Here is a 26,346-nt window from a genome sequence, read left to right as displayed (position 1 = left end):
GCGAAACGCTCCTTCCGGCTGCGAAGCGCGCTGTGACGGCAGGAAAGGGAGGTGCTCCCCTACTGGGCTCCGCCTTCTTTTCATGCCAATTTCTAAGCTCCACGCAGGTTTTCTGCTCGGACGTCCGCCCCGCCTCTGTCGGGAGGCGTACTCCTTCGCCTTGTCCCTCTGTGTTTCCGGCCTCAGACCGCGTCTCCAGGCCCCCTTCCGCAGTTCCTGTCTCCTTCGCTGGGTTCCGCTCTTTAGCAACCCCCCCTTGCCGGAGCCCACGAGGTCGGCCCCGCTCCCCCGGAGCGGGTGAGGGAGCCCGAGCAGCGCGCTTGCACGTCCCGGGTCGCCCAGGACTACATTTCCCAGCAGGCCCAGCGGCCGGCGCCGCGGCTGCGGTCAGGTGACCGGGTCGCCTGACCTGCGGTGAGTCAGGGCAGGGAGGGCGGGGCTGTGCTGGCCGCTGCCTCTGGCCCTTGGCCCTAATCCCCCTCTCCGGCCCCTTAAATTGCAGCTACAACGTTCTTGGCGCTTCTCCGGGGGTTGGGCTCTTCCCTACTCGGATCGTGTCCTAGGAATGTCCTAACTATACCCGTGGGGAGAACTTCACCCTAAGCCCGGGATTCCACTCCAAGACCTGGAAGTTGACACCTTGGCTTCCCCGCTCCTGGATTTGCCTCCTTCTCTCACCATATCATTTCTTCTCCCAGGATTGCAGTGGGTCCCCCGCGAGGAGAGCTGACTGCCCTCTGCTGCTGCCGACCTTTTGGCAGAGTTAAGCCAAAATGTCCCCGGAATCTAAAAAGCTTTTCAACATCATTATTTTAGGAATTGCCTTTATGTTTATGTTCACCGCCTTTCAAACTTGTGGAAATGTAGCGGTGAGTTGGAATTTGATCTTCCTCCTTTGAAGTGCTTATCATGATGCATTCCAGAAATGATAATCAACGTTATGTCTAATGAGCTTAAGTTGCACCTTTTATTTTGTCACCTACGCTTCCTCGTTTTCCATGATTAGGTTTGATTTCATGTGGCAGACGTTTCTTGTTGGGGTCGTTTATTTCTCTTGATTTGGGGTTTGTATGCTGACCCATTTATTTTATTTTGTATTTATATTAAGGACTACATTAGTACTTGGAGAGTTGAGGAAATAAACCTAAGGCCTAGTTACAGATGGTCTTCACCCCGCCCCACACGCCCCTCATTGGTTTGCCTTCTGTTCTGTAGTCCATTCTCTTCTCTCGTGTTAGAATTTCAGTGTTAAGTATTCAGCATCTTGAATTTTTACTTTGTTCCAAGTATTTGGAGAGCGACTTTCTGGGGTGAGGGCAATTACAAAAAGTTTTCATTGATTAGTTTTATCTTCCACACAGCAAACTGTCATCAGGAGCTTAAATAGCACAGATTTTCACGGCAGTGGCTATACCAGGTATTGTACTGTATGATTGGTTTTACTTTGTATATCACAGATGTTGCTTAATTTCATCAAAATCACAGACAACGTATTGTAATTAGATTATTAGTGATTTTTTTCTTTATCTAGACTATTTAGGAGAACATAATAGGATGAAGGTGATGAGTTTAGGTTTCATATAGAATTAGACACTGGGTTTGAAATACTGGCTTCAAAACTTAATTACTGCGATATCTTAGGAAGTTGCTTCTATGAGCCCAGTTTCCTTGCTTAGATCAATGCGTGTAAAGCGCTTGGCACAGTGGCTGGCATTTAATAAGCACTCAGGTATTGTCATAATTACATCTTCCAAATCCTAAACAGAGGATGTTTTATATGACTCTCGAAATATTTGGTCTTCCTGTTTTTGTGATTTCGTAATTATTAATATATTGTCATCAGGAGCTTTTAGCTTTTCGTTAAGGTGTTTAGTGCCAATTTTACAGGTGGAGAAAATGAAGTGAAAAGATCTTCATAAGTCACTAGTACGTTGTGGTTGAAGTTGGGAATGTAAAACATACCTGTATGTAAACACTAACAGATTTCTTACTTTCTCTATGGTTAAATACTAGATTGTGGCCAACCCCTTACCCCCTTCCTCCCCAACTGTTCTTATTTGGTTCTGTGTTACCTAACCTAAATCTGACCTTATGTATCATAATTGAGAGTAAAAGGATGCTAATGTCCATTTTTTCAAGTGATTAATAATAATACCACATTTTTTGGTAATGTTTTGTCTTCATGCATACTGTAAAGAACAAATGAAAGAACATTTGATATTTGAGAGATTCATAAAAGCCAAAGAATAATTTACTCGGATTTATAAATAGTGGCTTATAAATGACTCTTGAAATGATTTTATTCACACTTTGCTACAAGACATATATACTGGGGCCAGGTGTACAGTAGCTGAATAATGTTCAAGTGAGACCGTTAGGTTGAGTTAAATAAATTCTGGTTTAAGCAAGTTATAACTATGTGATTATTTATAGCAGTGAAATTTCATGCTGTTGCCAGGAGTTGTAGGCTAAATTTGTAGAGCAGATTGGTTGACTAGGGCCTCTGGAGTCAGATTCCCAGGGATGGGATTCTGGCTCCACCACTGACTAGCTATCCAGCTGGACTTTTGACAAGTTACTTACCCCTCTGTGTTTCAGTTCTCTTTTCCATAAAATGAGGATAATAATACGTTTTTCATAGAGCTGTGTTAGCTGCTATTATAATTTACTGGTACATTAAAAATCATATTGTCTAAGGCAGACTGATTCAAAGAAACATTTGACAAGACTTCAATGTTTTCTACAAGTGAAAACTTTAATATGACATTCAGTGTAAGGATATAATTATAAATTCTGACTAAAGAATATGAGTGCTTATTGCAAAATAAACTATAGACTAAGTGGGTTTGAAAAAGTGATCTTTTGAGACAATGTTTCAAGAGTGTTGTTTTTTTCCTTTTGTGTGTTATGTGTGCAGCATGGCAATTATTTATGGAGTGTTCTCTGCTTCAAATTTGATTACACCATCAGTGGTTGCTATTGTAGGACCTCAACTCTCTATGTTTGCTAGTGGTTTATTTTACAGGTGAGTAGTCCAATTTTCTTTCATTTAATTAGAACACTTTCAGCTTCTTTCAAGCACACAGTAAACTTTTAACAAGAACTTGCTGACTCGGATCGAATAGATGATAGGAGGTATTTTAGGGATTTGGTTCTCTACTTGATGCTCAGGGATACCATTGTTTTAATGTGATGGAATTTGTGTATATTTGCTTTCATTTTACCACCAATAAAAATAGCATCCAAAAACCTTTTTCTACAGAGTTGAAAAGAACTCATGAAATAATCGTATTTTGTATCAAGTTGACTAATGGGAATTAAAATGAAATAACTGAACTTCTGGGCTATAGAACTGCAGTCCCACTGTGTACTGAGCTGTTGGCAGAGGCCAATTGCAGACCTTTATTCAATGTCTCAGTTCACAAATTCGAAATAGTACGTTAAGAAATGGATAGGTCACATTTGTCCCCTTTTTTCCAGTACCAGAGAAGCCCTTTACAGGTTGAATTCTTTTCTCTTCTTTTTTTTTTTTTTTTTGGCTGCGTTGGGTCTTCCTTGCTGCACGCAGGCTTTCTCTAGTTGTGGCAAGCAGAGGCTATTCTTCATTGTGGTGCACGGGCTTCTCATCACGGTGGCTTCTCTTATTGCAGAGCACGGGCTCTAGGCACGCGGGCTTCAGTAGTTGTGGCTCGCGGGCTTAGTTGCTCCGCGGCCTGTGGGATCTTCCTGGACCAGGGCTTGAACCCGTGTCCCCTGCATTGGCAGGTAGATTCTTAACCACTGTGCCACCAGGGAAGTCCTACAGGCTGAATTTTAAAAGAAGAGATCCCTCAGAATTGATTCCTAGAAGGCATAATTGGCATTCTGTTTCAGGTATTGTTTGACTATAATACATTGACCTGTTATATTTTAGCATGTACATTGCCGTTTTTATCCAGCCTTTCCCGTGGTCCTTCTACACAGCCTCTGTTTTCATCGGAATTGCAGCTGCTGGTAAGTATTTTGATGTTTATTTTCCCTATTTTCCAGGTCTTATCTAAGAGTATTATTTATATGTTTAATATATAAAGCTAAAAGATTTCATTCCCTTGATAAACTTTTGGTTTGAATTTTAGTACTTTGGACAGCACAAGGAAACTGCCTGACAATAAATTCAGATGAGCACACTATTGGGAGAAACAGTGGAATTTTCTGGGCACTCCTACAATCCAGGTAATAATCCTTATTGCTCAGTCTTTCCTATAATTTTTTTTGTCACACCATTTTTTAGACCCTGGTTGTGTTGAAAACTCAGATCTTCTTGTTACATGAGTTAAGTTTGTAGGTACATGTGATAGAGATTTAAAATTTTATGGGATTACTTAAAAATGCATGGACCTACCTCATTGGAATTTATGACTAGTAAATGGAAAATAATATTAACCATAATGTATTTAGCACCTGCTATACTTTAGGTACTACTGGGCTCTTGAATTTCAATAATCCTCACAACCCCCTACGATAAGAAGGTATTAGCTCCATTCTACAGATGAGATAACAAAGGCTTAGTTAAAAGTTAACTGATCCAATCATCTGGATTCCAAAGGCCATGTCCTTCCCACCCAGCTATGCCACCTGATAGCTGTTAACTATTAAATTTCTAAAGTGAGACTAACTCTATAACGATACAGCATATTATATATTTCCAAAGTAAAAAGCAACAACAGTCATTCTGTCATGGAATCTGTCCTGACGATTTACCCTCATGAATCCTAAACGCCTAATTTTGGCCATGATAAGTCTTAACAAATGCAGACGTTGTTTTAAGAGATTGTATGTTCTGAAACTGGAGTGTAAGTGAATGATTTCTTCCCTAGGAAAATACTAAATAAAGTATCTCATTAGATGCAGATAACTGAATCATGGATTTTTTTTTTTCACCGATTCTTTAAAATATAGGATTTTAGAGGTAGGGTAAACTTGTTTCCAAGGAGTCATTTCCAGAGCTTCAGTAAGTCACATGTTTCACAGTGAGTCAGGTCTTTGGAGGACGGTCTGAATCAGGCTTCTCTCATGTGGAAGGAGACAGTTCCATCTGGCTCAGTTGAGTTTTTCAGAAACAGGGTGAAGTTGATGTTTTTAAATGACTTAGGGCAGGTAGGTAACTTCTTTGATTATGTAGGCCTCTCTTTCTCTTCTTTTACAGGTAATGGAAAAATTGTTTCAAAACCCATAAATATGAAAATAACTTCCCAATATCCTCTCCCTCCTTTTCTTCCCCCAGCTTGTTCTTTGGAAATCTCTACATATATTTTGCTTGGCAAGGGAAAACTCAAATATCAGGTTTGTTTTATTCACTGTGCTTTATTCAGATAAGTTCAAAGCAAAATAGCTGTTCCATGAAAATACCCCATATTGCTTTGTTCACATTGTTCTAGTGAACCGTGGTACCCTAAGTCCTCTCAGATTTTAGCTTTTAGTAATCTTTTCCCTTGGATTATGTTATTATACTAAGACTACAGTTTATGACTGCACTTCAAGCAGCATCTCAAAGTGTGGGAGAAGGTTATGCTCTGTGTGAGGAGACTAGTCAGCTGTCAGAAGACTTTTTAATTCAGTTGTTTTGTCTGTTCCCTTCTTTGATTAAAAGAATATGATTAAGTTCTTGTGCTGTTTTTCTTTTGGCTTATTAGTATTTCTCTGATTGAAAGAAAAGGGAGATGTATCCTATTTTTCTCCTTGTCCTAGGTTTCTACTGATGCAGTAAAGTAAGATTTAATGACAAAGTGTGTTGATGGCTGTAAACAAACATAGTACTGAACATAATACTAACTCTGGAATTGTTTGTATGGCCAGTACTATCTACTTTTGTCTTTGTTTTTCTCCCTAGAGAGTGACCGAAGAACAGTGTTTATTGCCCTGACAGTGATTAGTCTTGTGGGGACAGTTCTCTTCTTTCTCATTCGGAAACCAGATTCTGAAAATGTCCTAGGAGAAGATGAATCTTCTGATGACCAGGACCTGGATGTCAACGAGTAAGAAGTTGGAAACATTCCCTTCTATTTTAAACTATATTTTGAGTAGGTCTAGTCTAGGAATTACCAGCCTTTTGTAGCCCTAAGTGATAATCCAGTGCTGGGCAGACATGAGGGAAAAGTTTTAAAGCAAATAAGCAGAGAAAGAAGATAAAGGGGAGCTGTCAGGGAGGAGGAAGGGAAAGGAAGGTAGCCAGAGGCGGGGAAGGTAGTGAAAAGGTTTGTGGGGGATTTAAGTCTAATCCCAGGTCACCAGCTGTGTGACTGTGGACAGTAGCAATGTTCCCCTGTGTTTCTCTAGGTCTCAGTTTCCTCATTCAATTCAGCAGACATCTCAACGTGTTTTAATGTGTGAGGATATAGGCTCATAAATTTATATAGAAAATAATCCTCAGTTACCGTTTCTTGGATCCAGCCCTAAAATTTTCCGATCATGTGGTACAGTGAGTGGCAGGGCCATCAGCAGTCATTATAGATGAGCCATGGTTACACCCATGCACTGGATTTTTTTTTTTTTTTTTTCCGGCACGCGGGCCTCTCACTGTTGTGGCCTCTCCCGTTGCAGAGCACAGGCTCCGGACGCACAGGCTCCGGACGCACAGGCTCAGTGGTCATGGCTCACGGGCCCAGCCGCTCCGCGGCATGTGGGATCTTCCCGGACCGGGGCACGAACCCGTGTCCCCTGCATCGGCAGGCGGACTCTCAACCACTGCGCCACCAGGGAAGCCCCATGCTCTGGATTTTGCACTAACCTGTGCAGGTAGTTTTCCCCGATGTAGTCCCTACTGGGAAACAGTTACATAGTCCTGTTTTTCTAAAAATTGTGAATTACCTTGAGCATATTTCCTTTATTTTATTTCTTTTATTTTTTTTTTTAACAAAACTTTTTGTTGTTATTGTTTTGTTTTGGCTGAGCTGCACGGCACACAGGATCTTAGTTCCCCGACCAGGGACGGAACCCGCGCCCCCTGCAGTGGAAGCGCAGAGTCTTAACCACTGGACCGCCAGGGAAGTCCCAACAAAAGTTTATTTTTAAATGTACAATAGGCTCCAAAACAACACTTCATTCTAGCTGTAGGTGGCAACAGATGTTATGACTGGGAAATCCAGATGGTTAAACAGGAATGGAATTAATTGCCTCAGGCACAAAGAACAGCTTACTTTTGGCCATATTTCTTTTTTTTTTTTTTTTTTTTTGTGGTACGCGGGCCTCTCACTGTTGTGGCCTCTCCCATTGCAGAGCACAGGCTCCGGACGCTCAGGTTCAGCGGCCATGGCTCACGGGCCCAGCCGCTCCGTGGCACGTGGGATCTTCCTGGACCGGGGCACGAACCCGTGTCCCCTGCATCGGCAGGCGGACCCTCAACCACTGCGCCACCAGGGAAGCCCTGGCCATATTTCTTAATTCCACCTCTGGCCAGGGGCCCTTCTCTGAGGCCTCCTCTTTCTGTTTCTGCTTAAATGTCTTATCTTCCTCATCCATCTCCTTGTCCTGGTCCTTGGGCTGCTTCAGGGGCTGCTTCTTGCCACCTTCGAGGCAAGACATGGCTCCTTCCTCCCCTTCCTCAGACCCTGCCGCTGGAAGTAGGGACCTATTTCAATTATAAGTAAAACTGTTTGAAACATCACAGATGATTTCTCTGCAGGTTATCGTCTAGATTTGAAGAAAGAGGAATGAGAAATCTTTGCCACTCTTGTTTTGCTTTGTGAATTGATAAAATTATGAAGCTTGTCTTATAAGCATTTTACCTATTGTTAAAAATTTTGCATCGGACTTTCTGTGCTGCCTTTTTAAAGCCCAAAAAGGGCATAAAATTCTCCAGTCATAGGATCATTAAGCATTCAAAATTTGCACTGTTCAGAGCAAAAAAGACATGTTTATATAAGTATACAAATATTTATGTGTATATGTACCACATACATATTTTTTTAAGCACAAACCAATGGATATTGGAGAAGGGGTCTGAAGATGAATGCCACAAATTCAACAAAAATTAAACTCCCATTCATTCAGCAAATGTTAGGTGTTGGTGCTGTGAAGACAAATAAAACCTGTCCCTGTTTTCAAGGAACTTTTCTAATAGACAAGGGATCATGTAACTGTCATAGGTGCAATGCTGAGGGGTACCACTTCGCCTTTTTTAGCATTCTCTGTTTCTGAATTGTCTTCCAAACTTGAAACTTGTGTCTTTATTCTGTAAATAGCACCATGTGCCAGCCATCTTCTAAAGGGGAGGGAAGGAGTAATGAACAAGACAGAGAATTCCCTGTTTTTATGTAACTTAATTGTAGAGGGGCTGGTAGACGATACCCCGTAAGAAAACAGCAGAGTAAGTGCTAGAAGGTGGTGAGAAAGGGGGAGCTGGTGGAGAGCTGGGAGGTGAGAAGGTGTGAAGATCTACTGATGGCCGTTGCAGCAGATGCCAGGGGAGGAAAGGGGTGTGGTGGGCACCAGGAATGCCAGAGGCCGCTGGGCCTCTCACAGTGCAAGTAGGAGTGCACTGTGAGAGTAGTGCAGCAGACAGAGAGTTGATTACATAAGGATACAACAGGAGTTTGGATTTTATTCTTGGTGTGATTAGAAGCCACTGAGGAAGTAAGTAGGATCTGATCTTAAAGGATTCCACTTTGTGGAATCCACTTTGAATGATTTGCAGCTGATAGTAGCTGAGTTGATTATATTTTAATAGTCTGTAGAGTACAAATCAGTTTCTACTTATTTGGGGCCTTGAGTGTGAAATAGTATAATCCACACCTGATCCTGTCCAAGTACTAGATGAGGGTACTGTCATTAAATGGCATTTACATAGTATTTGCTTCCAGGGAAGGCATGAATTTTTATGGTGGGGGAAAAAGTTTTCCTGTTGGTCAGAAGATACTACCATTTTTGTGTTAGTAATTTATTTAAGTCAACTAGATCTCCTTTAGGTTTGTTTTTTGTTGTTCTTGCTTTTTTCGGTTTGTTTGTTTGTAAATGATATCCTTTAAAGATATAGGAGGAGTAGACTTGGCTGGTAGGGTAAGAAATGTAATTTCTTAAAAACTTTCTTACCCTAACCTTATAACTAATTACACTTAAGTTACTTTATCTCAGTTAATTCTCACAGGTAAGTGATAGTGTCCCTGTTTTGTAAATGAGGAAATGAAAGTTAGAGAAATGAAGTCATTAGTCTAAAACCACACAATAAGTGGCAAAGCAGGACTCAGCCTCAAAGCCCACGTTTTTAACCCATAGATGATATCGCACCCAACCCCCTACCGCCAATGATGGCGATGCTTTTCAAGAGTTCTCACACTGAATAACCACAGACTAGTTTTTTTTTTTTTTTTTTTTTTTTGTATGTGGGCCTCTCACTGTTGTGGCCTCTCCCGTTGCGGAGCGCAGGCTCCGGACGCGCAGGCTCAGCGGCCATGGCTCACGGACCCAGCCGCTCTGCGGCATGTGGGATCTTCCCGGACCGGGGCACGAACCCGTGTCGCCTATATCGGCAGGCGGACTCTCAACCACTGCGCCACCAGGGAAGCCCCACAGACTAGTTTTTACATAGTTGGAGTGGTGGAAGATTGAGCCCTCACAAATTGTTTTTACAGTTTGGAAACAGTGTAGAGGAGATTTCTGTCCTGCCTGAAGTATCATTTGTGAAAAAGACGTGCAAGACTCCGTGCCATAAATTTAATGTGAGGGAATCGTGCTCCACGGTGGCACTTTAACCACATCATTCTCTGAAGCAAGGACCTGAGTCATGAAGGGACACCCTGGAGCAGGGAGCACTGAGGCCACTGAAAGTGTTTGCCAGACCACGTAGAGGACAGAGCTTTTACAGATTTAAGTGAAAATGTGATAGTATTTTTGTTCTCCTTCTCCATTTTCAGGGGAAAAACGTTTTTCTTTTTATCTTTTCAGGTCTGCCCAGAACAATATGACAAAGGCAGTAGATGCATTTAGTAAGTATTTTCTGTGTCTGAAATGCAGGAACTGTTCAGGAACAACTTCAGCATTTGCCTTTCCCCCTTTCCCTGGTAACTTTGGATTGACGATACCCCAGTATTTTCATGTTTCCAGGTATGCCGCTCTGAAATATGCTAGTCTTCTCAGTAAGTATCTCTGTAACGTGGGGGATGTGAGGGATGGAGGATAATTCCGTGCCCTGCCTGAGCACGTGTGTGAGGGGGGCCTGAGGAGGAGGAGGCAGAGGGTTAGGAGTTTCCCCGAGGAAGTGAGGACACAGACCATTTCTTCATGTGCATCGCTTGTCACTCCTCAGAGCAGCGCAGGAGCTTGGGTGACTCAGTAGCGTGTAAGGCCAATCACGCTCATCTGTTGAGGGTTCTTCCTGACTAAACCTCTCGATGTGCTTTATTTTCTTTTGTTCTCACAACAATTCTGTGAGTATCATATAACACACACGTATTATTATCTCCATTTTATAGAAGAGAAAACTGAGGCTTAGAGAAATCGTTTACCCAAGATCAAACAGGGCATTCCTTTCTTGTTATCAGAGGCCTAGAAAGCCACGTTGGCTGCTTTGGTGAACATGGAGTCAGGCAGAGGGAGGCTGATGACCTTCAGGCTTATGGGATGGTTCGTCCAGCCTTAGTGAGGCTTGATGCGGCCCCCCTGCTCTATTACTGAACCCCTCTCTGGATGTCTCTCGATATTAACCAGTGTCAGGATGTCCTTCCTAGGCAGTTGTACAAACTTTGCCTCAACTTCTCTGTAAAAGGAGACACTAACTCAGGGCCTCATGCCTTTTATCACGGAGCTGGTTGGTTACTGGGTGTAGGTTCAGTAGTAATAAGAAACTGGGCTGTCAGGTTTGAATGGGGAGAAAGAAGGCAGCGGCCAAAAAAGATAAGGCATATGAGGTGCTCTAGGGCAAGAAAATTTAAATTTAGGTGATGATTCCTGGCAGCTAGGGAGAATGTGATGTTATGAGGTGGCAAGGAAGCTGAAGGCAAAGAGAGAAAGGAAAAAGAATGTCCAAGCTTTTTTGTCTGTGAGCCGGTGGTTCATTTATTATTTAATCATGGCATTCCTTCAGTTGGTGCCATAGCAGGTATTGTACAGAAAGGGTTCTTGCTTATCTAAAAGGCACTTAATTCCTCAGCTGAATGTATATGTTTAATGCGATTCTAGAAAATTTCAGTAAAATTTTCTTAAATTTATTTTTTGGTCCTGATGAAAGGTTATTAAAGTTCACCTGAAAGAATAAACGTCTGTCAATAGCCAATATAATTTTTAAAAAGAACTTTCCCTAATATCAAAACCTGTTATGAATCCATTTGAAAACATTGGGATACAAAGAGCAATGGAACTGAAGTCTAGACCCACAATAGAATATGGAATACGGTAAAATAGTCTTAAAAAGCAAGGCCAGACAGCTGACTGCATGGAAAAAAATGTAGTCTTACACTAAAATTCCAGGTAGATTAAATGTAAAAATGAAGCCATAATAGTAACTGTAAGAAATTAATTTGGGGGCTTCCCTGGTGGCGCAGTGGTTGGGAGTCCGCCTGCCGATGCAGGGGACACGGGTTCGTGCCACGGTCCGGGAGGATCCCACATGCCGCGGAGCGGCTAGGCCCGTGAGCTATGGCCGCTGAGCCTACGCGTCTGGAGCCTGTGCTCTGCGGTGGGAGAGGCCACGACAGTGAGAGGCCCGCGTACCACAAAAAAAAAAAAAAAAAAGAAATTAATTTAGTAGAGGAAAGTCTTTCACGCAGGTCTGTCAAACAGTAAGGGAAAAGAATGCTCTTTGGGGGACTTCCCTGGTGGCACAGTGGTTAAGAATCCACTTGCCAGGGACTCCCCTGGTGGCGCAGTGGTTAAGAATCCACCTGCCAATGCAGGGGACACGGGTTCGAACCCTGGTCCGGGAAGATCCCACATGCCACGGGAGCAACTAAGCCCATGCGCCACACCTACTGAGCCTGTGCTCTAGAGCCCGTGAGCCACAACTACCGAAGCTTGCACGCCTTGAGCCTGTGCTCTGCAACAAGAGAAGCCACCGCAATGAGAAGCCTGCGCACCACAACGAAGAGTAGACCTCGCTCACCGCAACTAGAGAAAGCCCACTCACAGCAACGAAGACCCAATGCAGCCAAAGAGAAATAAACTAATAAATAAAATTTTAAAATAATATTAAATTAAAAAAAAAGAATGCTCTCTGGTTACCTAAAATATAAAATTTCAGTCTCAAAATCTAATGAGTTAAAATGACAGGGAAAGTATTTACAGTATATGATAGTTATGAACCAATAAGAAAAGCATAAGCACTCCAGTAGAAAATATTTATTTTATAAACAAAGGAGAATTATTATAAGCTAAGTATAAGAAATGCAAATTAAGTTTTCTATCAAATTTCAAAAGATAAAAAATAATTCTAAAAAAAATAATAATAATAATTCTCAGTATATGGGGCATAGGTACATGCGTAAGACCACAACGCTAAAAATGTACACTTGTATTACTTTCTGTGATTTGTCAATAAGTATCAAAAGCCTTAAAAAATGTTTATACCTTTACCCCAGCAATTCCACTAATAGGATTATCCTCAGGAAATAATTAAGAATTTTGGCCAAGATTTAACTACTGTTTATATTAGTGAGAAATGGAAATAATTTAAATATTCAACTACAAGCCATCTATCCAATAGATTACTGTAGCCATTAAAATGATCACTACAAATATCAGAAAATGTTTGCTCTGTTATGTGAAAATAAATTATAAAATAGTATAAATAGTGGAATTTCTTTTTAATTAAAAAAGCATAGAGAAAGTCTGGGAAGAGACCCATTAAGGTGTTAGATTATAGTTATTTTCCTTAATAGAATAACTTTATTGAGATGTGGTTCATAGTAATATACAGTTCACCCATTTAAAGTGTATAATTCAGTGGTTTTTAGTATATTCACAGAGTTGTGCAACTGTCACCACAATCAATTTTAGAACCTCCTCAGGGAGTTCCCTGGTGGTCTAGTGGTTAGGATTTGGTGCTTGCACTGCCATGGCCCAGGTTCAGTCCCTGTGCGTGTGGCCAAAATTAAGTTAAAAAAATAATAATTATTATTTTGGCCATGCCATGCTGCTCATGGGATCTTAGTTCCCCGACTTTGGGTTGATTTTTCATTTCCTTGATGGTATCTTTTGAATCACAGAAGTTTTAAATTTTTGATGAAATCTGATTTAGCTATTTTATCTTTTGTTCTGTGTGCTTTTGGTGTCCTAGAAGACTTTGCCTAACTCCAGGTCACAAAGATTTACTCCTGTATTTTTTTCTAAGTCTTTTATAGTTTTAGCTTTTACATTTTGGTTTGTGATCCATTTTGAGTTAATTTTTATGGATATTGGGATGTAGGAGTCCAACTTCATTCTTTTGCACGTGGAGATCAGTTGTCCTAGCACCATTTGCTGGAAAGACTATTCTTTCTCCCATTGAATTGTGTTGGCACCCTTGTTGAAAATCAATTGACTGTGAATGTAAGAGTTTATTTCTAGATATATGTCTATCCTTATGCCAGTACAATGCTGTGTTGATTATTGTAAATTTTGAAATTGGAAAGCATGAATTTTCAGTTTTGTCCTTTTTCAGTATTGTTTTGGCTATTATTGGTCCCTTGAATTTGCATATGAATTTTAGGATCAGTTTGTTGATTTCTGCAAATAGATTATATTGGGTTTTTGTTTTTTGTTTTTTTTGATAAACGATTTTTTTTTGCATTACACGGGCCTCTCACTGTTGTGGCCTCTCCGGCCGCGGAGCACAGGCTTCGGACGCGCAGACCCAGCTGCCATGGCTCACGGGCCCAGCCGCTCTGCGGCATGTGGGATCTTCCCGGACCGGGGCATGAACCCCGCGTCCCCTGCATCGGCAGGCGGACTCTCAACCACTGCGCCACCAGGGAAGCCCCTGATAAACGATTTTTTAGAGAAGTTTTAGGTCCACAGCAAAATTGAGAAGAAGATACAGAGATTTCCCATATATGCCCTGCCCTCACCCACACATAACCTTCCCCATTATCATTGTCCCTCACCATAGTGGTACATTTGTTACAATCAGTGGACCTACAATGACACATCATTATCACCTAGAGTCCATAGATTACATACATTAGGGTTCACTCTTGGTGTTGTACATTTTATGGATTTGGACAAATGTATAATGACATGAATTCACCATTATAGGATCATACTAGATTATGTTTTAAAATTTCTGTTCGTTAGCTAAATCTTCTTATTAGTCAAAAGCAGATATGCTTTGCTAATGTAATGTTTTTAATTAAAAATATTGTTTTAAACTTTATTGATCATGTATTTTTTTCCTGGAAGTATGTGAAAATGGTGAAAATATCTTATTGCTTTTAGTTTCACTTTATTTTCGTGAAATTGGAGAAGAAAAAAAAAACTATCTTCTTTTGTATACGGAGAAATTCAGGACAGAGTGTTTGTGATTTATGTGAGTTTCCTAGTCAACCGTTGAATAGGAACTAAAATCTGGATCCTCAGGCCAAGGAGGAGCTGTAGGGGTCACACCACCGCCTCCAGGGCTGAACTGAGGCCTGAGCGCTCCTGCTGCAGAGCTGGCCGCACCAAATAATGTCTCTGTGAGACTGGAGAACTTTCATTTATTTCCAGGCTGGTTCTGATTTGGGGTGGATTTTGGTTTTGTTTCCCCCGCCACCTTTTTAAAAAATCTGCATCTGCTATTAGTTTAGGATCGTAGATAAGTGGCCTTAAATTATGAAATGTGAGCAGGTTCAAAAAAGTTAAAATGTGCAGTTTTTAGAAATGCATTTTCCATTGCAGATTTCAACTAAGTTGAACAACATAAAAATAAATATTAAGGGGATCAGAAACAAATAGGCAGAACTGAAGTTTCAGTCCTCAGATCCAGAGAGAGAATCTCAGGAAGCGGCATCCCAGCTTCTGGTGGTCAAAGAGCTCCGCTGCTGATTCTGACCTAGAGTCCAGTGTTAAATCTGCCCTGTGACAGTTCCTTAGGGAAGTCAGCACTTTGCCAACTGCTGACTCTCTTAATAGCCTAGGCTTTAATCAAGTCTGTTGGAATATTCTGTTGTTTTGTTTGGTTCTATTTCTTTTCTCTGTTTCATGTTTTGTTCGTTTTCATGAGAGCTGGAGAATGTGTTAGAGAAAACACAACTCTAGACTATATTTACACAGTTGAAATCAACATTTTTTTTATAGGGCAGATTTAGTTCATACCTTAACCATTTTAATCTGAATCATTAACCTCTGTCCCAATGTATTTGTTTATTGGCATTATTGACAAGAGGTGTTTTGGTTGAATGAATGTTTTAGAATTTTTGTTTGATTGATTAAAATCTAGTTAAGTACTCCTAAATTTTTTTTTCCTTTTTTATAGAAAAGTCTCTTAAGTTATGTGTCACCAAGGAGATGCTCCTTCTTAGCATTACAACTGCTTATACAGGTAATGGGATTAATTATGGTTTTGGTTTTCTGTGGCTGCATGATTACAGTAAGGGTTGAAAACAGCAACTGTGTTACTCTCTCACAATTCTGTGCATTGACTGGTCTCAGCTAAATGGTTTTTCTGTTGGTCTCAGGGTCTCTTGTGGCTGCTGTTAAAGGGTGGCTGAGGCTAACACTTCCAAGAAGTTTCATTTGCATGTCTGAAGGGGTCTGATGCTAGCTGGGTCTCAGATTTCTCCTGGTGTCTCAGCAGCTATGTGACCCCCTCCCACATTGGTGAAAGCAGATCATAGGGCCAGCCCAAATTCAGTGTGGGAGGATTCTACACAAGAATTTGCAAACTGGGAGGCCTGGTTCATCCCAACCAGTGATTTTAGGGCAAAATAGAACACTACAGAAAATAATCATGAGTAAATCTGTGTAATTTGGCATGAATTAAGATAATTTTTAATGAAATGGAATGAGTTCTGTGGCTTACAGTGATAATGTGATGTGATAATAGGTGGGATACTCTTAGGTCTTAAGGAAATCAGTTTCCTTGTAAAAATGGCTCTAACGTGCTAATTATTACTTTTGCCATTACAGTTGACCCTTGAACAATGAAGGGATGGATTAGGAGTGCTGACCTCCCCCGCAGTTAAAATCTTCAATAACTTTAGTCGGCCCTTTGTGTCCGTGATTCCTCATCTGCAGATTGAACTAGCTGTGGATCCTGTAGTCTATATGGACCCACACACAGTTCAAACCCGTGTTGTCCAGTGTTCAGCTGTATGTGCCTCATCGGTATAAACGTCTTATTTTTAGGTCAAACAATAAATATTAAACATCCTCAAAATTCAGTTAAGGTTTTGTAGCATTAAGGAATCAAGTCTTCTACGCATTTGCTCTAATTTTCTACCCGAATTTTTTGGATTTCTTTTCCTAGGACAGTGTGTTTAATTAAAACTTTTGACTTTAAGCAAAAGTGGATAGTAGATATTGGTCTTACAAATGTATATCCCTGTTCCCTTGGGAAGCTATTAATAAGGATAATGAGCACTTTAGTTTCACTGTTCCAAGTTTATGTTAATTATGTTCTCTGTTCATCCCCTGTCTGCCCACAGAGTGACCATTTTTAACATAGGATGTCTTTGCTTATTTGAGTTGTATGCTTTTATCTGAAATATGTGACAACTGCCATCTTGTGGCTAATTCCATGTCATCAGTTAGGTCACGTAAAATTATGCTGTGCTTGGGGAGTAACATTTCAGCCTGTGTGAATTTTGTTTTATGCGTGTATAGCTCAAATACTACTAGTCATGAAGAAAAACCAGGAAAGGGAGACTGCATTTTTTCAATACTAAATCCAGTGCTTCCCAATCCATGGCTGGTTGAATCTGAGGCTGCAGAGTCCTGGATATGGAGGGCTGACTATGGGACTTGAGCATCTATGGATTTTTATACCTAGGGACAACTGTAATTTAAATCTCATTTTTTTCTGAAGGTCTGGAATTGACTTTCTTCTCTGGTGTATATGGAACCTGTATCGGCGCTATAAATAAATTTGGAACAGAAGAGAAAAGCCTCATTGGACTTTCTGGCATTTTCATTGGCATTGGAGAAATTTTAGGTTGGTTTTAAAAAAAAAGTTTTTGCACTAAATCAGTTTGTTATAGAAATTTTAAATGTACTTCACCTCTCTGTCCTTGAATTTCTGTTTCCTTGCTTTTATACAAATGGGTATGTCTTTTTTTTTATCACTGTTCTAAAACTAAATTACAAAACATTTGCCAAATAATTCAAGACAAAACCATAAGTAAGAAAACATATGGTCTCTCCCAGCTTTTCCTCTTAAAATACTTAGGGAAGGTGTATTAGAATTCCTGAATTTTTTTTTTTTTTTAGTGTGTTAGTTTCTGCTTTATAACAAAGTGAATCAGCTATACATATATCCCCATATCTCCTCCCTCTTGCATCTCTCTCCCACCCTCCCCATCCCACCCCTCTAGGTGGTCACAAAGCACTGAGCTGACCTCCCTGTGCTATGCGGCTGCTTCCCACTAGCTATCTGTTTTACATTTGGTAGTGTATATATGTCCATGCCACTCTCTCACTTCATCCCAGCTTACCCTTCCCACTCCCCGTGTCCTCAAGTCCATTCTCTACATCTGCATCTTTAGAATTCCTGAATTTCTTATTCTCTGAATCTCTGACACCAGTTGGATGTGCAACAATACAGTTCAATTCTGACACTCCTGGAGTTAGCATCGGACTCCACAGGTTCAAGGGTATAGTCCTGTAAGATCAACCTTACTTGAGACATCAGTTGTTAAGTCCTGGGTCCCAGGCTACCTTCCCTTCTGTCCAGCTTGGCTACACATTCAAGGATTCCCACAACACCCCTGGAAAATGCTATACTTACTGTTAAAGTTTATTATAAAGGATGCAAATGAACAGCCGGATGAAGAGGTACGTAGGGCAAAGTCCAGAAGGGCCCCTAGTGTAGGAAGCTCTGTCCCCATGGAGTCTGGGTGTGGCACCCTCCCATCATGTGGATGCAGTCATCACCAGGAAGCTCTCCCAAACCTGTTTTGTAGGGATTTAGGGAGATCTCATTATGTCACACGGTTGATTAAATCATCCACCATTGGTGATTGGACTCAGTTTCTACCCCCTCTCCCCTCCCCTGCGATTGGGAGGTGGGGCTGAAAGTTCCAACCCTCTAATCAAGGCTGGGTTCTTCTGACAACCAGCCCCCATCCTGACTATCTAGGGCCACCTCCAGACCCCCTCAAGGATCACCTCATCATCATAAACTCTGGTGTCGTTGGAAGGGATTAGTTAAGATAACTAGAGACATTCCTTTCACTGAGAAATTCCTAGGGTTTTAAGAGCTCCATGCCAGAAAGTGGAGAGGAGAAGAGGATGAGGCAAAGACCAAATCTCTTTTTATTATACCACCAGGTATTCCTTATTCAGCAATGATCCGTTCAATACTTGCAGTATATTGGGTGTTTTGTCACATATGAGGAACTTACCAATTCAACAAATATTTGTTGTGAATCCATTGTATGACCAAAACATGGAGCTTATATTCTTGGGGAAGAACACAGACAATAAAAAACATTGGAAACTTAGAATGTCAGACAGTGATAAGCACTATGGAGAAAGCAGACTTTGGTGTATTTTTGTTCCCTAATTCAGCGGTCCCCAACCTTTTTGGCACCAAGAACCAGTTTCGTGGAAGACAATTTTTCCATGGATGGGGCGGGGGGGATGGTTTCGGGATAACTCAAGCACATTACATTTACCATGCACTTTATTTCTATTATTATTACATTGTAATATATAATGAAATTATTATACAACTCACCATAATGCAGAATCAATGGGAGCCCTGAGCTTGTTTTCCTGCAATTCGATGGTCCCGTTGGGGGTGATGGGAGACAGTGGCACCTGACGTGTGTTGCTTATGTCCAGTCTACTCCATAAGATGCAGCTTAATTGTCACGTGCCACTCACTGATGGGGTTTGTTTGTTTGTTTTTTTCAGAAATTGATATTGTCATATTTTTGGAGTTTAGCAGTCCTAATAGGTGTGCTGTGATATCTCATGATTTTAATTTGTAATTCCCTAATAGTATATGATATTTTTGTATGATTTTTACTATCTGTATATCTTTTTTTACCAAGTATCTTATTCAAATCCTAACCCATTATTTATTTATTTATTTATTTATTTATTTATTTTTGGCTGTGTTGGGTCTTCGTTTCTGTGCATGGGCTTTCTCTAGTTGCGGCCAGCGGGGGCCACTCTTCATCGCCGTGCGCGGGCCTCTCACTGTCGCGGCCTCTCTTGTTGCAGAGCACAAGCTCCAGATGTGCAGGCTCAGTAGTTGGGGCTCACGGGCCTAGTTGCTCCGCGGCATGTGGGATCTTGCCAGACCAGGGCTCGAACCCGTGTCCCCTCCGTTGGCAGGCAGATTCTCAACCATTGCGCCACCAGGGAAGCCCCACTGATAGGGTTTTGATATGAGTCTTCAAGCAACTGATTTATTATGGTCTCTGTGCAGACAAACCTCTCTACTAGTGATAACCTGTATTTGCAGCCGCTCCCCAGCGCTAGCATCACCGCCTCAGCTCCCCCTCAGATCATCAGGCATTAGATTCTCATAAGGAGCACACAACCAGATCCCTTGCATGCGCGGTTCACAATAGGGCTCATGCTCCTATGAGAATCTGATGCTGCCGATGACCTGACAAGAGATGGAGCTCAGGCGGTAATGCGAGCTCTGGGGAGCGGCTGTAAATACAGATGAAGTGGCTGGCCTGCTGCTCCCCTCCTGCTGTGGGGCCCGGTTCCTAACAGGGCACTGGTACCCCTCCCCTAATTTATTGCCAACACCTGGCGTGTGTGTGTGTGTGTGTGTGTGTGTGTGTGTGTGTGTGTGTGAGAACATGTTAATACAGTTACAGTAATTGTTTTAATGTCTTTGCTCATTTTAACATCTGCAACAGTTCTGGGGTAGTGTTGTTTTTTTCTTTACAACTTTATCGAGATATAATTCACATGACATATAGTTCACCCATTTAAAGTATACAGATCAGTGTTTTTTAGTATGTTCACAGGGTTGTACAGCCATCACTGTAATCTAATTATAGAACATTTTCATCACCCTTCTCCAGGAAACTGCTAATCTGCTTTCTCTATAGATTTGTCTATTCTGGACATCTTGTGTAAATGGAATCATACAATATATGTGGTCTCTTGTGTCTGGCTTCTTTCACTTAGCACAATGTTTTCAACATTTTTCCATGGTGTAGCATGTATCAGTACTTCATTTCTTTTTCCTTTTCTTTATTTATTTTTTACTTCCTTTTTATTACCAAATAATATTTAGTTGTATGGATCTACTACATTTTATTTATCCACTTATCATGTCACAAACATCTGGGTTGTTTTCACTTTTCTTTTTTTTCTTTTTTTTTTTTTGCGATACATGGGCCTCTCACTATTGTGGCCTCTCCCGTTGCGGAGCACAGGCTCCGGACACGCAGGCTCAGCGGCCATGGCTCACGGGCCCAGCCGCTCCGCGGCATGTGGGACCTTCCCAGACCGGGGCACGAACCCGCGTCTCCTGCATCAGCAGGCGGACTCTCAACCACTGCGTCACCAGGGAAGCCCTGTTTTTGCTTTTTGGCTGTTATGAATAATGCTGCTGTGAACATTTGTGTATACTTTTTGTGTGAGCTTATGTTTTCATTTCTCTTGCATGTAAACCCAGCACTAGAATTGCTGGGTCATGTGGTAACTCTGTGTTTGACCTATTTGTCTACTTATGATGGGTCCTATTTTCCTGTTTCTTTGCATGCCTGGTAATGTGGATACTAGCCATTGTGAACTGTACCTTGTTGGGTGCAGGATGTTTTTTATATTCCTGTTAATGTTCTTGAGCTTTGTTCTTGGATGTGGTTCATTTACTTGGAAACAGTATGATTTTTTTTAGGTCTTGCTTTTAAAATTTGTTGGATGGGATCAGAGTACTGCTCAGACTAGGGCTAATTATCCCTCACCCCTGATGGAAGATCCTTCTGTGTACACCCAGTGCCTGTGAATAATAAGATTTCCAGTCTGGCTGGTGGGACCAGGCACTCTTCCCTGCCCAGGGCAGGGCACTAATACCTCGAATCCTCTTGGAAGTTTCTTTCCAGGCCTCTGTTAATTTACTCACATCTTGTGCTGATCAGCTGTCCTTTCTTATACTCTATCTTGGGGACTCAGGCACCTTACCTCCCCAGACTCTCAGCTCTGTCTCCTCAACTCAGGGAGGCTGCGGGCCTCCACCTGCCTTCCCTCCTCTTCTCCCTCTCCCTCCCTGCAGCCCACAGCCTCTCAGTCAGCTGGGGCAAGTGTGGGCCTCACCTCATTTGTTTCCTGTCTCTCAAAGATCACTGCCCGTTGTCGCCTGATAATCTGGCGTCTTCAAAACCATTGTGTCATATTTTTGGTACTTTTTTTTGGCATGTGGGGGTGTGGGTCACCTGTGTGCATTTTGTGATCTGTTTTGTCTTGTTTATTTTTAGTCCATTTGCGCAGCCGTGGCATTTTTCTACAGTAACTACCTTCTCCTTCATTGGCAACTCCTGGTCATGGTGATGTTTGGGTTTTTTGGAACTGTTTCCTTCTTCACTGTGGAGTGGGAAGCTGCTGCCATTGTAGCCCGGGGCTCTGTTAATAAACTCTGTTTCGGGCTTCCCTGGTGGCGCAGTGGTTGAGAGTCCGCCTGCCGATGCAGGGGACACGGGTTCGTGCCCCGGTCCGGGAAGATCCCACATGCCGCGGAGTGGCTGGGCCCGCGAGCCATGGCCGCTGAGCCTGTGTGTCCGGAGCCTGTGCTCCGCCACGGGAGAGGCCACAGCAGTGAGAGGCTTGTGTACAGAAAAAAAATAAAAATTAAAAAAAAAATAAAAAAAATAAACTCTGTTTCAACAGTTATTTCTTATTTTCTATATTTGTGCCTTCTTTCTTTCTTTCTTTTTTGATTAAATTAGCTATTGGTTTGTCCGTTTAATTTATTTTTTCTAAGAACTAAGATTTTGATATATTAACTTGGCCTTGGGTTTTTCTGTTCTCTACTTCATTGATTTTATAGGTGGAAGCCTCTTTGGCCTGCTGAGCAAGAATAATCGTTTTGGTAGGAATCCAGTTGTGCTGTTGGGCATCCTGGTGCATTTTATAGCTTTTTATTTAATATTTCTCAACATGCCGGGGGATGCCCCTATTGCTCCTGTTGAAGGAACTGATAGCAGTGCTTACATCAAACCCAGGTACAGTGACTCTCCTTTTTCTAGTAATTTAAGGAAGGGCGGGAGGTAGAGGATGGCTAGGAATTTAGAATGGAGCAGTTAATCCTTTTCTGCAAGTCTGTTATCTTTATAAGGTCATCTGTCAAGTGTTAATGGAGCCAGAATGAGTTTAAATAGGAATCCATAGAGAACCTCAAGTTATTTTTCTAATTGCTCGTTTTAACCTTTCTCCCCACTAAATCTTTTTCTTGATCTGTGAAGGAGCACATAAGTATCTGATTTGAACTTTATATCTCTGCCTTTCAACCAGTGAAATCTCTAGAAGTTTGGGCCCCGAGGAAGAGCAATGAGGAGCGAGGGGTGATCTGCCAGCTGGGCCGGCCACCCCATTCTCTCACAGTGTCCACAGGAGTTTTGAGGGTGTCATTTTTTTGCACTCAACTCTCAAAGTCATTGTAGATGTGAGTGTTTATGTCTAGATCCACAATCCAAGAGCAGCCCTGCCCCAAACACAGTGTTTGCTTCCCCAATAGTTAGTAGACCAGAGTTTGCTAGACTGCGAAGGTGAGTGCGTTTGAGCATAAATTCTGACTTTGTAAATTCCAGTATTTATTCATACTTGTTCATACTTGTTTCATAGTGTTTAAAACTTGAAAGTAAAATGCTTTTGTGGGTGAGTTGTTGTTACATTTCAATCAACTCTAACAAATATTGTTAATGCTCACTCTAAATTAATTTTGTTTTATTCAGCAAAGAAGTTGCCATCTTCTGCAGCTTCCTGTTGGGTCTTGGAGACAGCTGCTTCAATACCCAGCTGCTTAGTATTCTAGGTTTTCTCTATTCTGAAGACAGTGCACCAGCTTTTGCAGTCTTTAAATTTGTGCAGGTAACCTCTTCTTCAGATTGTGTTTAAAGCAGGGTCTATTTTTTTTGGTGCTTTAACTTTGTTTTCTTAATGTTTCTTAAATGAAAGTCAAGGACAACCTTTAAAAGGATTTGTGGGACTTCCCTGGAGGTCCAGTGGTTAAGACTCTGCACTTCCAATGCAGGGGGCGCAGGTTTGATCCCTGGTCAAGGAACTAAGGTCCCACATGCTGCATGGCGTGGCCAAAAATAAAAAATAAAAAATAAAAAAATAGGGCTTCCCTGGTGGCACAGTGGTTGAGAGTCCGCCTGCCGATGCAGGGGACGCGGGTTCGTGCCCCAGTCCGGGAGGATCCCCCATGCCGCGGAGTGGCTGGGCCCGTGGGCCATGGCCGCTGAGCCTGCGCGTCCGGAGCCTGTGCTCCGCAGCGGGAGAGGCCACAGCAGTGAGGGGCCCGCGTACCACACACACACACACACACAAAAATAATAATAATAATAAAAGGATTTGTGATTAGAGTTAGGAAGTAATGAGTAGTGTGATCTTTTTTGCCCTGTCACTTGTATAAGAGATTTTATGTTCTGGTCTCTCTGTGGCTCAGACTTCCTTAGATACCAGAATTCATAGTATACACATATAACAAGAGTGTTTCTCACTGTTCATGCACATCATTTTATAACTCCTGTTTTTTACAAAATACTATTTTAAATAATAGCTTACTTGATTGTTCCCAGCTCTCAGCAGGAGTTTGTGGTGCATGTTTGTGAGCTAGTGACCAAGGAAGATGCCATGTAGATGCAGAAAGACCAGGGAGCACTGCAAGGCACAGGAAGCCTTGGGTCAGAGAGCGGTGGGGCTCTTTGTGGAGTGGCTGGGTCACCTGTGTGCATTTTGTGATCTGTTTTGTCTTGTTTATTTTTAGTCCATTTGCGCAGCCGTGGCATTTTTCTACAGTAACTACCTTCTCCTTCATTGGCAACTCCTGGTCATGGTGATGTTTGGGTTTTTTGGAACTGTTTCCTTCTTCACTGTGGAGTGGGAAGCTGCTGCCATTGTAGCCCGGGGTTCTGACTACCGAAGTATTTGATGAAGGGTGCCCACGAGAGGAGGCTGCCTCTTCAGACAGCTCGGCTGGGCGGTAGGGCTCGGTGGAGGAGGCCCGCTCTCATCTTCACAGTACATTGAAGGATTTTTAGGATGGAAAATCAGAGATTTAAGACTGCTAAATCTGCCAGAGTTGGTATTCAAGTTTACAGATGTTAGTTGTTTAAAACTAATGGAATAAGGGAGACTTGTACTGTCGATTATAATTGTTCAAAGATGTTTTTTCAGTTCATCTGTCTCGCGTTCCTTTTGATCATGTTATAAATGTGTAGGTGTTTTCTTCTCCCCCTGTTCTCTTTGAACGGTCATGCTTTGATTGAAGCTACTAGGCCATATGTCATATAAAGACTCCTGCTGGGTATGGCGTATGTGTTACGTATATGTAATAAAAGGGAGCATATGCCATCCCACATGTGTCTGGCAATGACATTTAAATAAATCATGTGATGCTGAAATGGGATCTTTGAAAAGATTTGCACATTCTTTCTCTTTAAATGTTTTTGTTTGATAAAGTTTTCTTACCTTGTAGTTCATAGCAAGGCGGGGGGGGCGCTAATCAAGTATTATGAAATGAGGTAAAAATTGTCTTAAGTTTTAAAAACAGGAATCTAACATTTGTAAATGAACAAAAACACATTTACTGGGGGAGGATTTTGCTAGTAATTTTCCTGGAGGATGCAATGCATTAAAAAAAAGACAAACCCCAAAACATGTAGTGAGGTCTAAGCTATGGTGGCAGGCTGCCGTCACTTATATATCTTCTTACAGCAGACACCATTCCATAAGCGTGTCTGGGAATGGAATGTAACTATCTGGGGAGATGTTTAAATGGAAATGTTAACTTTAATCCATAAGAGCTTAAAACAATTATTTTAATTGCGGTATAATTCAGACACCATAAAATTCACCATTATAAAGTATACAATTTAGTGTTTTTTTAGTACATTCACAAGGTTGTACAACTGTCACCATTATCTTTTTTTGTTGTTGTTGTGGTATGCGGGCCTCTCACCGTTGTGGCCTCTCCCGTTGCGGAGCACAGGCTCCGGACGCGCAGGCTCAGCGGCCATGGCTCACAGGCCCAGCCGCTCCGCGGCATGTGGGATCTTCCCGGACCGGGGCACGAACCCGTGTCCCCTGCATCGGCAGGCGGACTCTCAACCACTGCGCCACCAGGGAAGCCCCTGTCACCATTATCTTTTCCGAACATTTTCATCATCCCAAAAAGAAGCCCCGTGCCTGTTAGTAGTCATTCCCCATTCTCTGGCCTGGCACTGGCAGTTACTAATCTACTTTCTATCTCTATGGATTTGCCTATCCTGGACGTTTCATATAAATGGGAAAGCTCACTTTTAAAAGTCATGCTTAACTGTACAAATAAAGACTTTTATGGCAAAGTAAATTTAACCAAGAAGACAGACACTATTTTGTTTTCCATTGTTTTTAAAAACCTGCTTAGAAATTTAGAAATTTTATGGAGTGTGATTTTCAGACTTGATGGCAATTACAGGGAGTTGGAAAACTCTGTAGTTAGCTGGAACCCTTAGAGAAATTTCATTTGTATGGAACACTAAACAATTTTGCCCCAAGTTTTGGTTTTCTTTCTTGAAGTTGAGATAAACTCAGTTGTTAGTTGATTTTATATAAATAATTTGTAAGTGCTATTTCAGAATTAATAACAAATGATTTTATTATCTCCTTAAGCACATTATTGTTTACCCAGGTGTGTTAGTTTTCTATCACCACCATATGACAGATCACCCCGAAACTTAGCCACTTAAAACAGCACCTATGTACTTTCTCACAGTTTCTGTGGGTCTGGAATCTGGGCGTGGCTGAGCCAAGTCCTCCAGTTCAGGGTCTGTCACAAGGCTGAGGTCAAGGTGTTGGCTGGGTGCCCCTGGGGGAGGACCTGCTTCTCAGCTCACTCCTGTGGTCCTGGACAGGAGGCAGTTCCTCGCAGCCTGTTGGACTAAGGGTCTTAGTTTCTCATGGCTGTCCTCAGGCAGCTGTCCTCAACAAAGAAAGCAAGTGAGGAAAGCCAAAGGCAAGTGCCAGCAAGTCAGAAGTCACCATCTTTTATAACTTAATCTTGAAAGTGACATCTCATCACTTTTGCTGTATTCT

General features: G+C 41.8%; 1 protein-coding gene across 1 annotated transcript; it reads left to right on the top strand.

The window, feature by feature from the left end:
• Positions 1 to 49: 49 nt before the first annotated feature.
• On the top strand, positions 50 to 24,679 carry MFSD11 (major facilitator superfamily domain containing 11). The gene is made up of 14 exons (XM_060081339.1): positions 50 to 414; positions 699 to 869; positions 1,362 to 1,417; positions 2,918 to 3,025; positions 3,914 to 3,993; positions 4,116 to 4,212; positions 5,264 to 5,322; positions 5,870 to 6,014; positions 9,919 to 9,959; positions 15,398 to 15,463; positions 16,949 to 17,074; positions 22,097 to 22,271; positions 23,001 to 23,136; positions 24,038 to 24,679. The coding sequence occupies exons 2-14, from the start codon at positions 774 to 776 to the stop codon at positions 24,200 to 24,202; spliced, it is 1,350 nt and encodes a 449-aa protein (XP_059937322.1). The 5' UTR covers positions 50 to 414; positions 699 to 773; the 3' UTR covers positions 24,203 to 24,679.
• Positions 24,680 to 26,346: the final 1,667 nt, after the last annotated feature.

The sequence above is a fragment of the Mesoplodon densirostris genome, chromosome 18, assembly GCF_025265405.1.
Source record: "Mesoplodon densirostris isolate mMesDen1 chromosome 18, mMesDen1 primary haplotype, whole genome shotgun sequence".
Taxonomy (NCBI): domain Eukaryota; kingdom Metazoa; phylum Chordata; class Mammalia; order Artiodactyla; family Ziphiidae; genus Mesoplodon; species Mesoplodon densirostris.
Note: the sequence above shows the minus strand (reverse complement) of the source record. Positions and strands in the feature narration are given on the sequence as shown.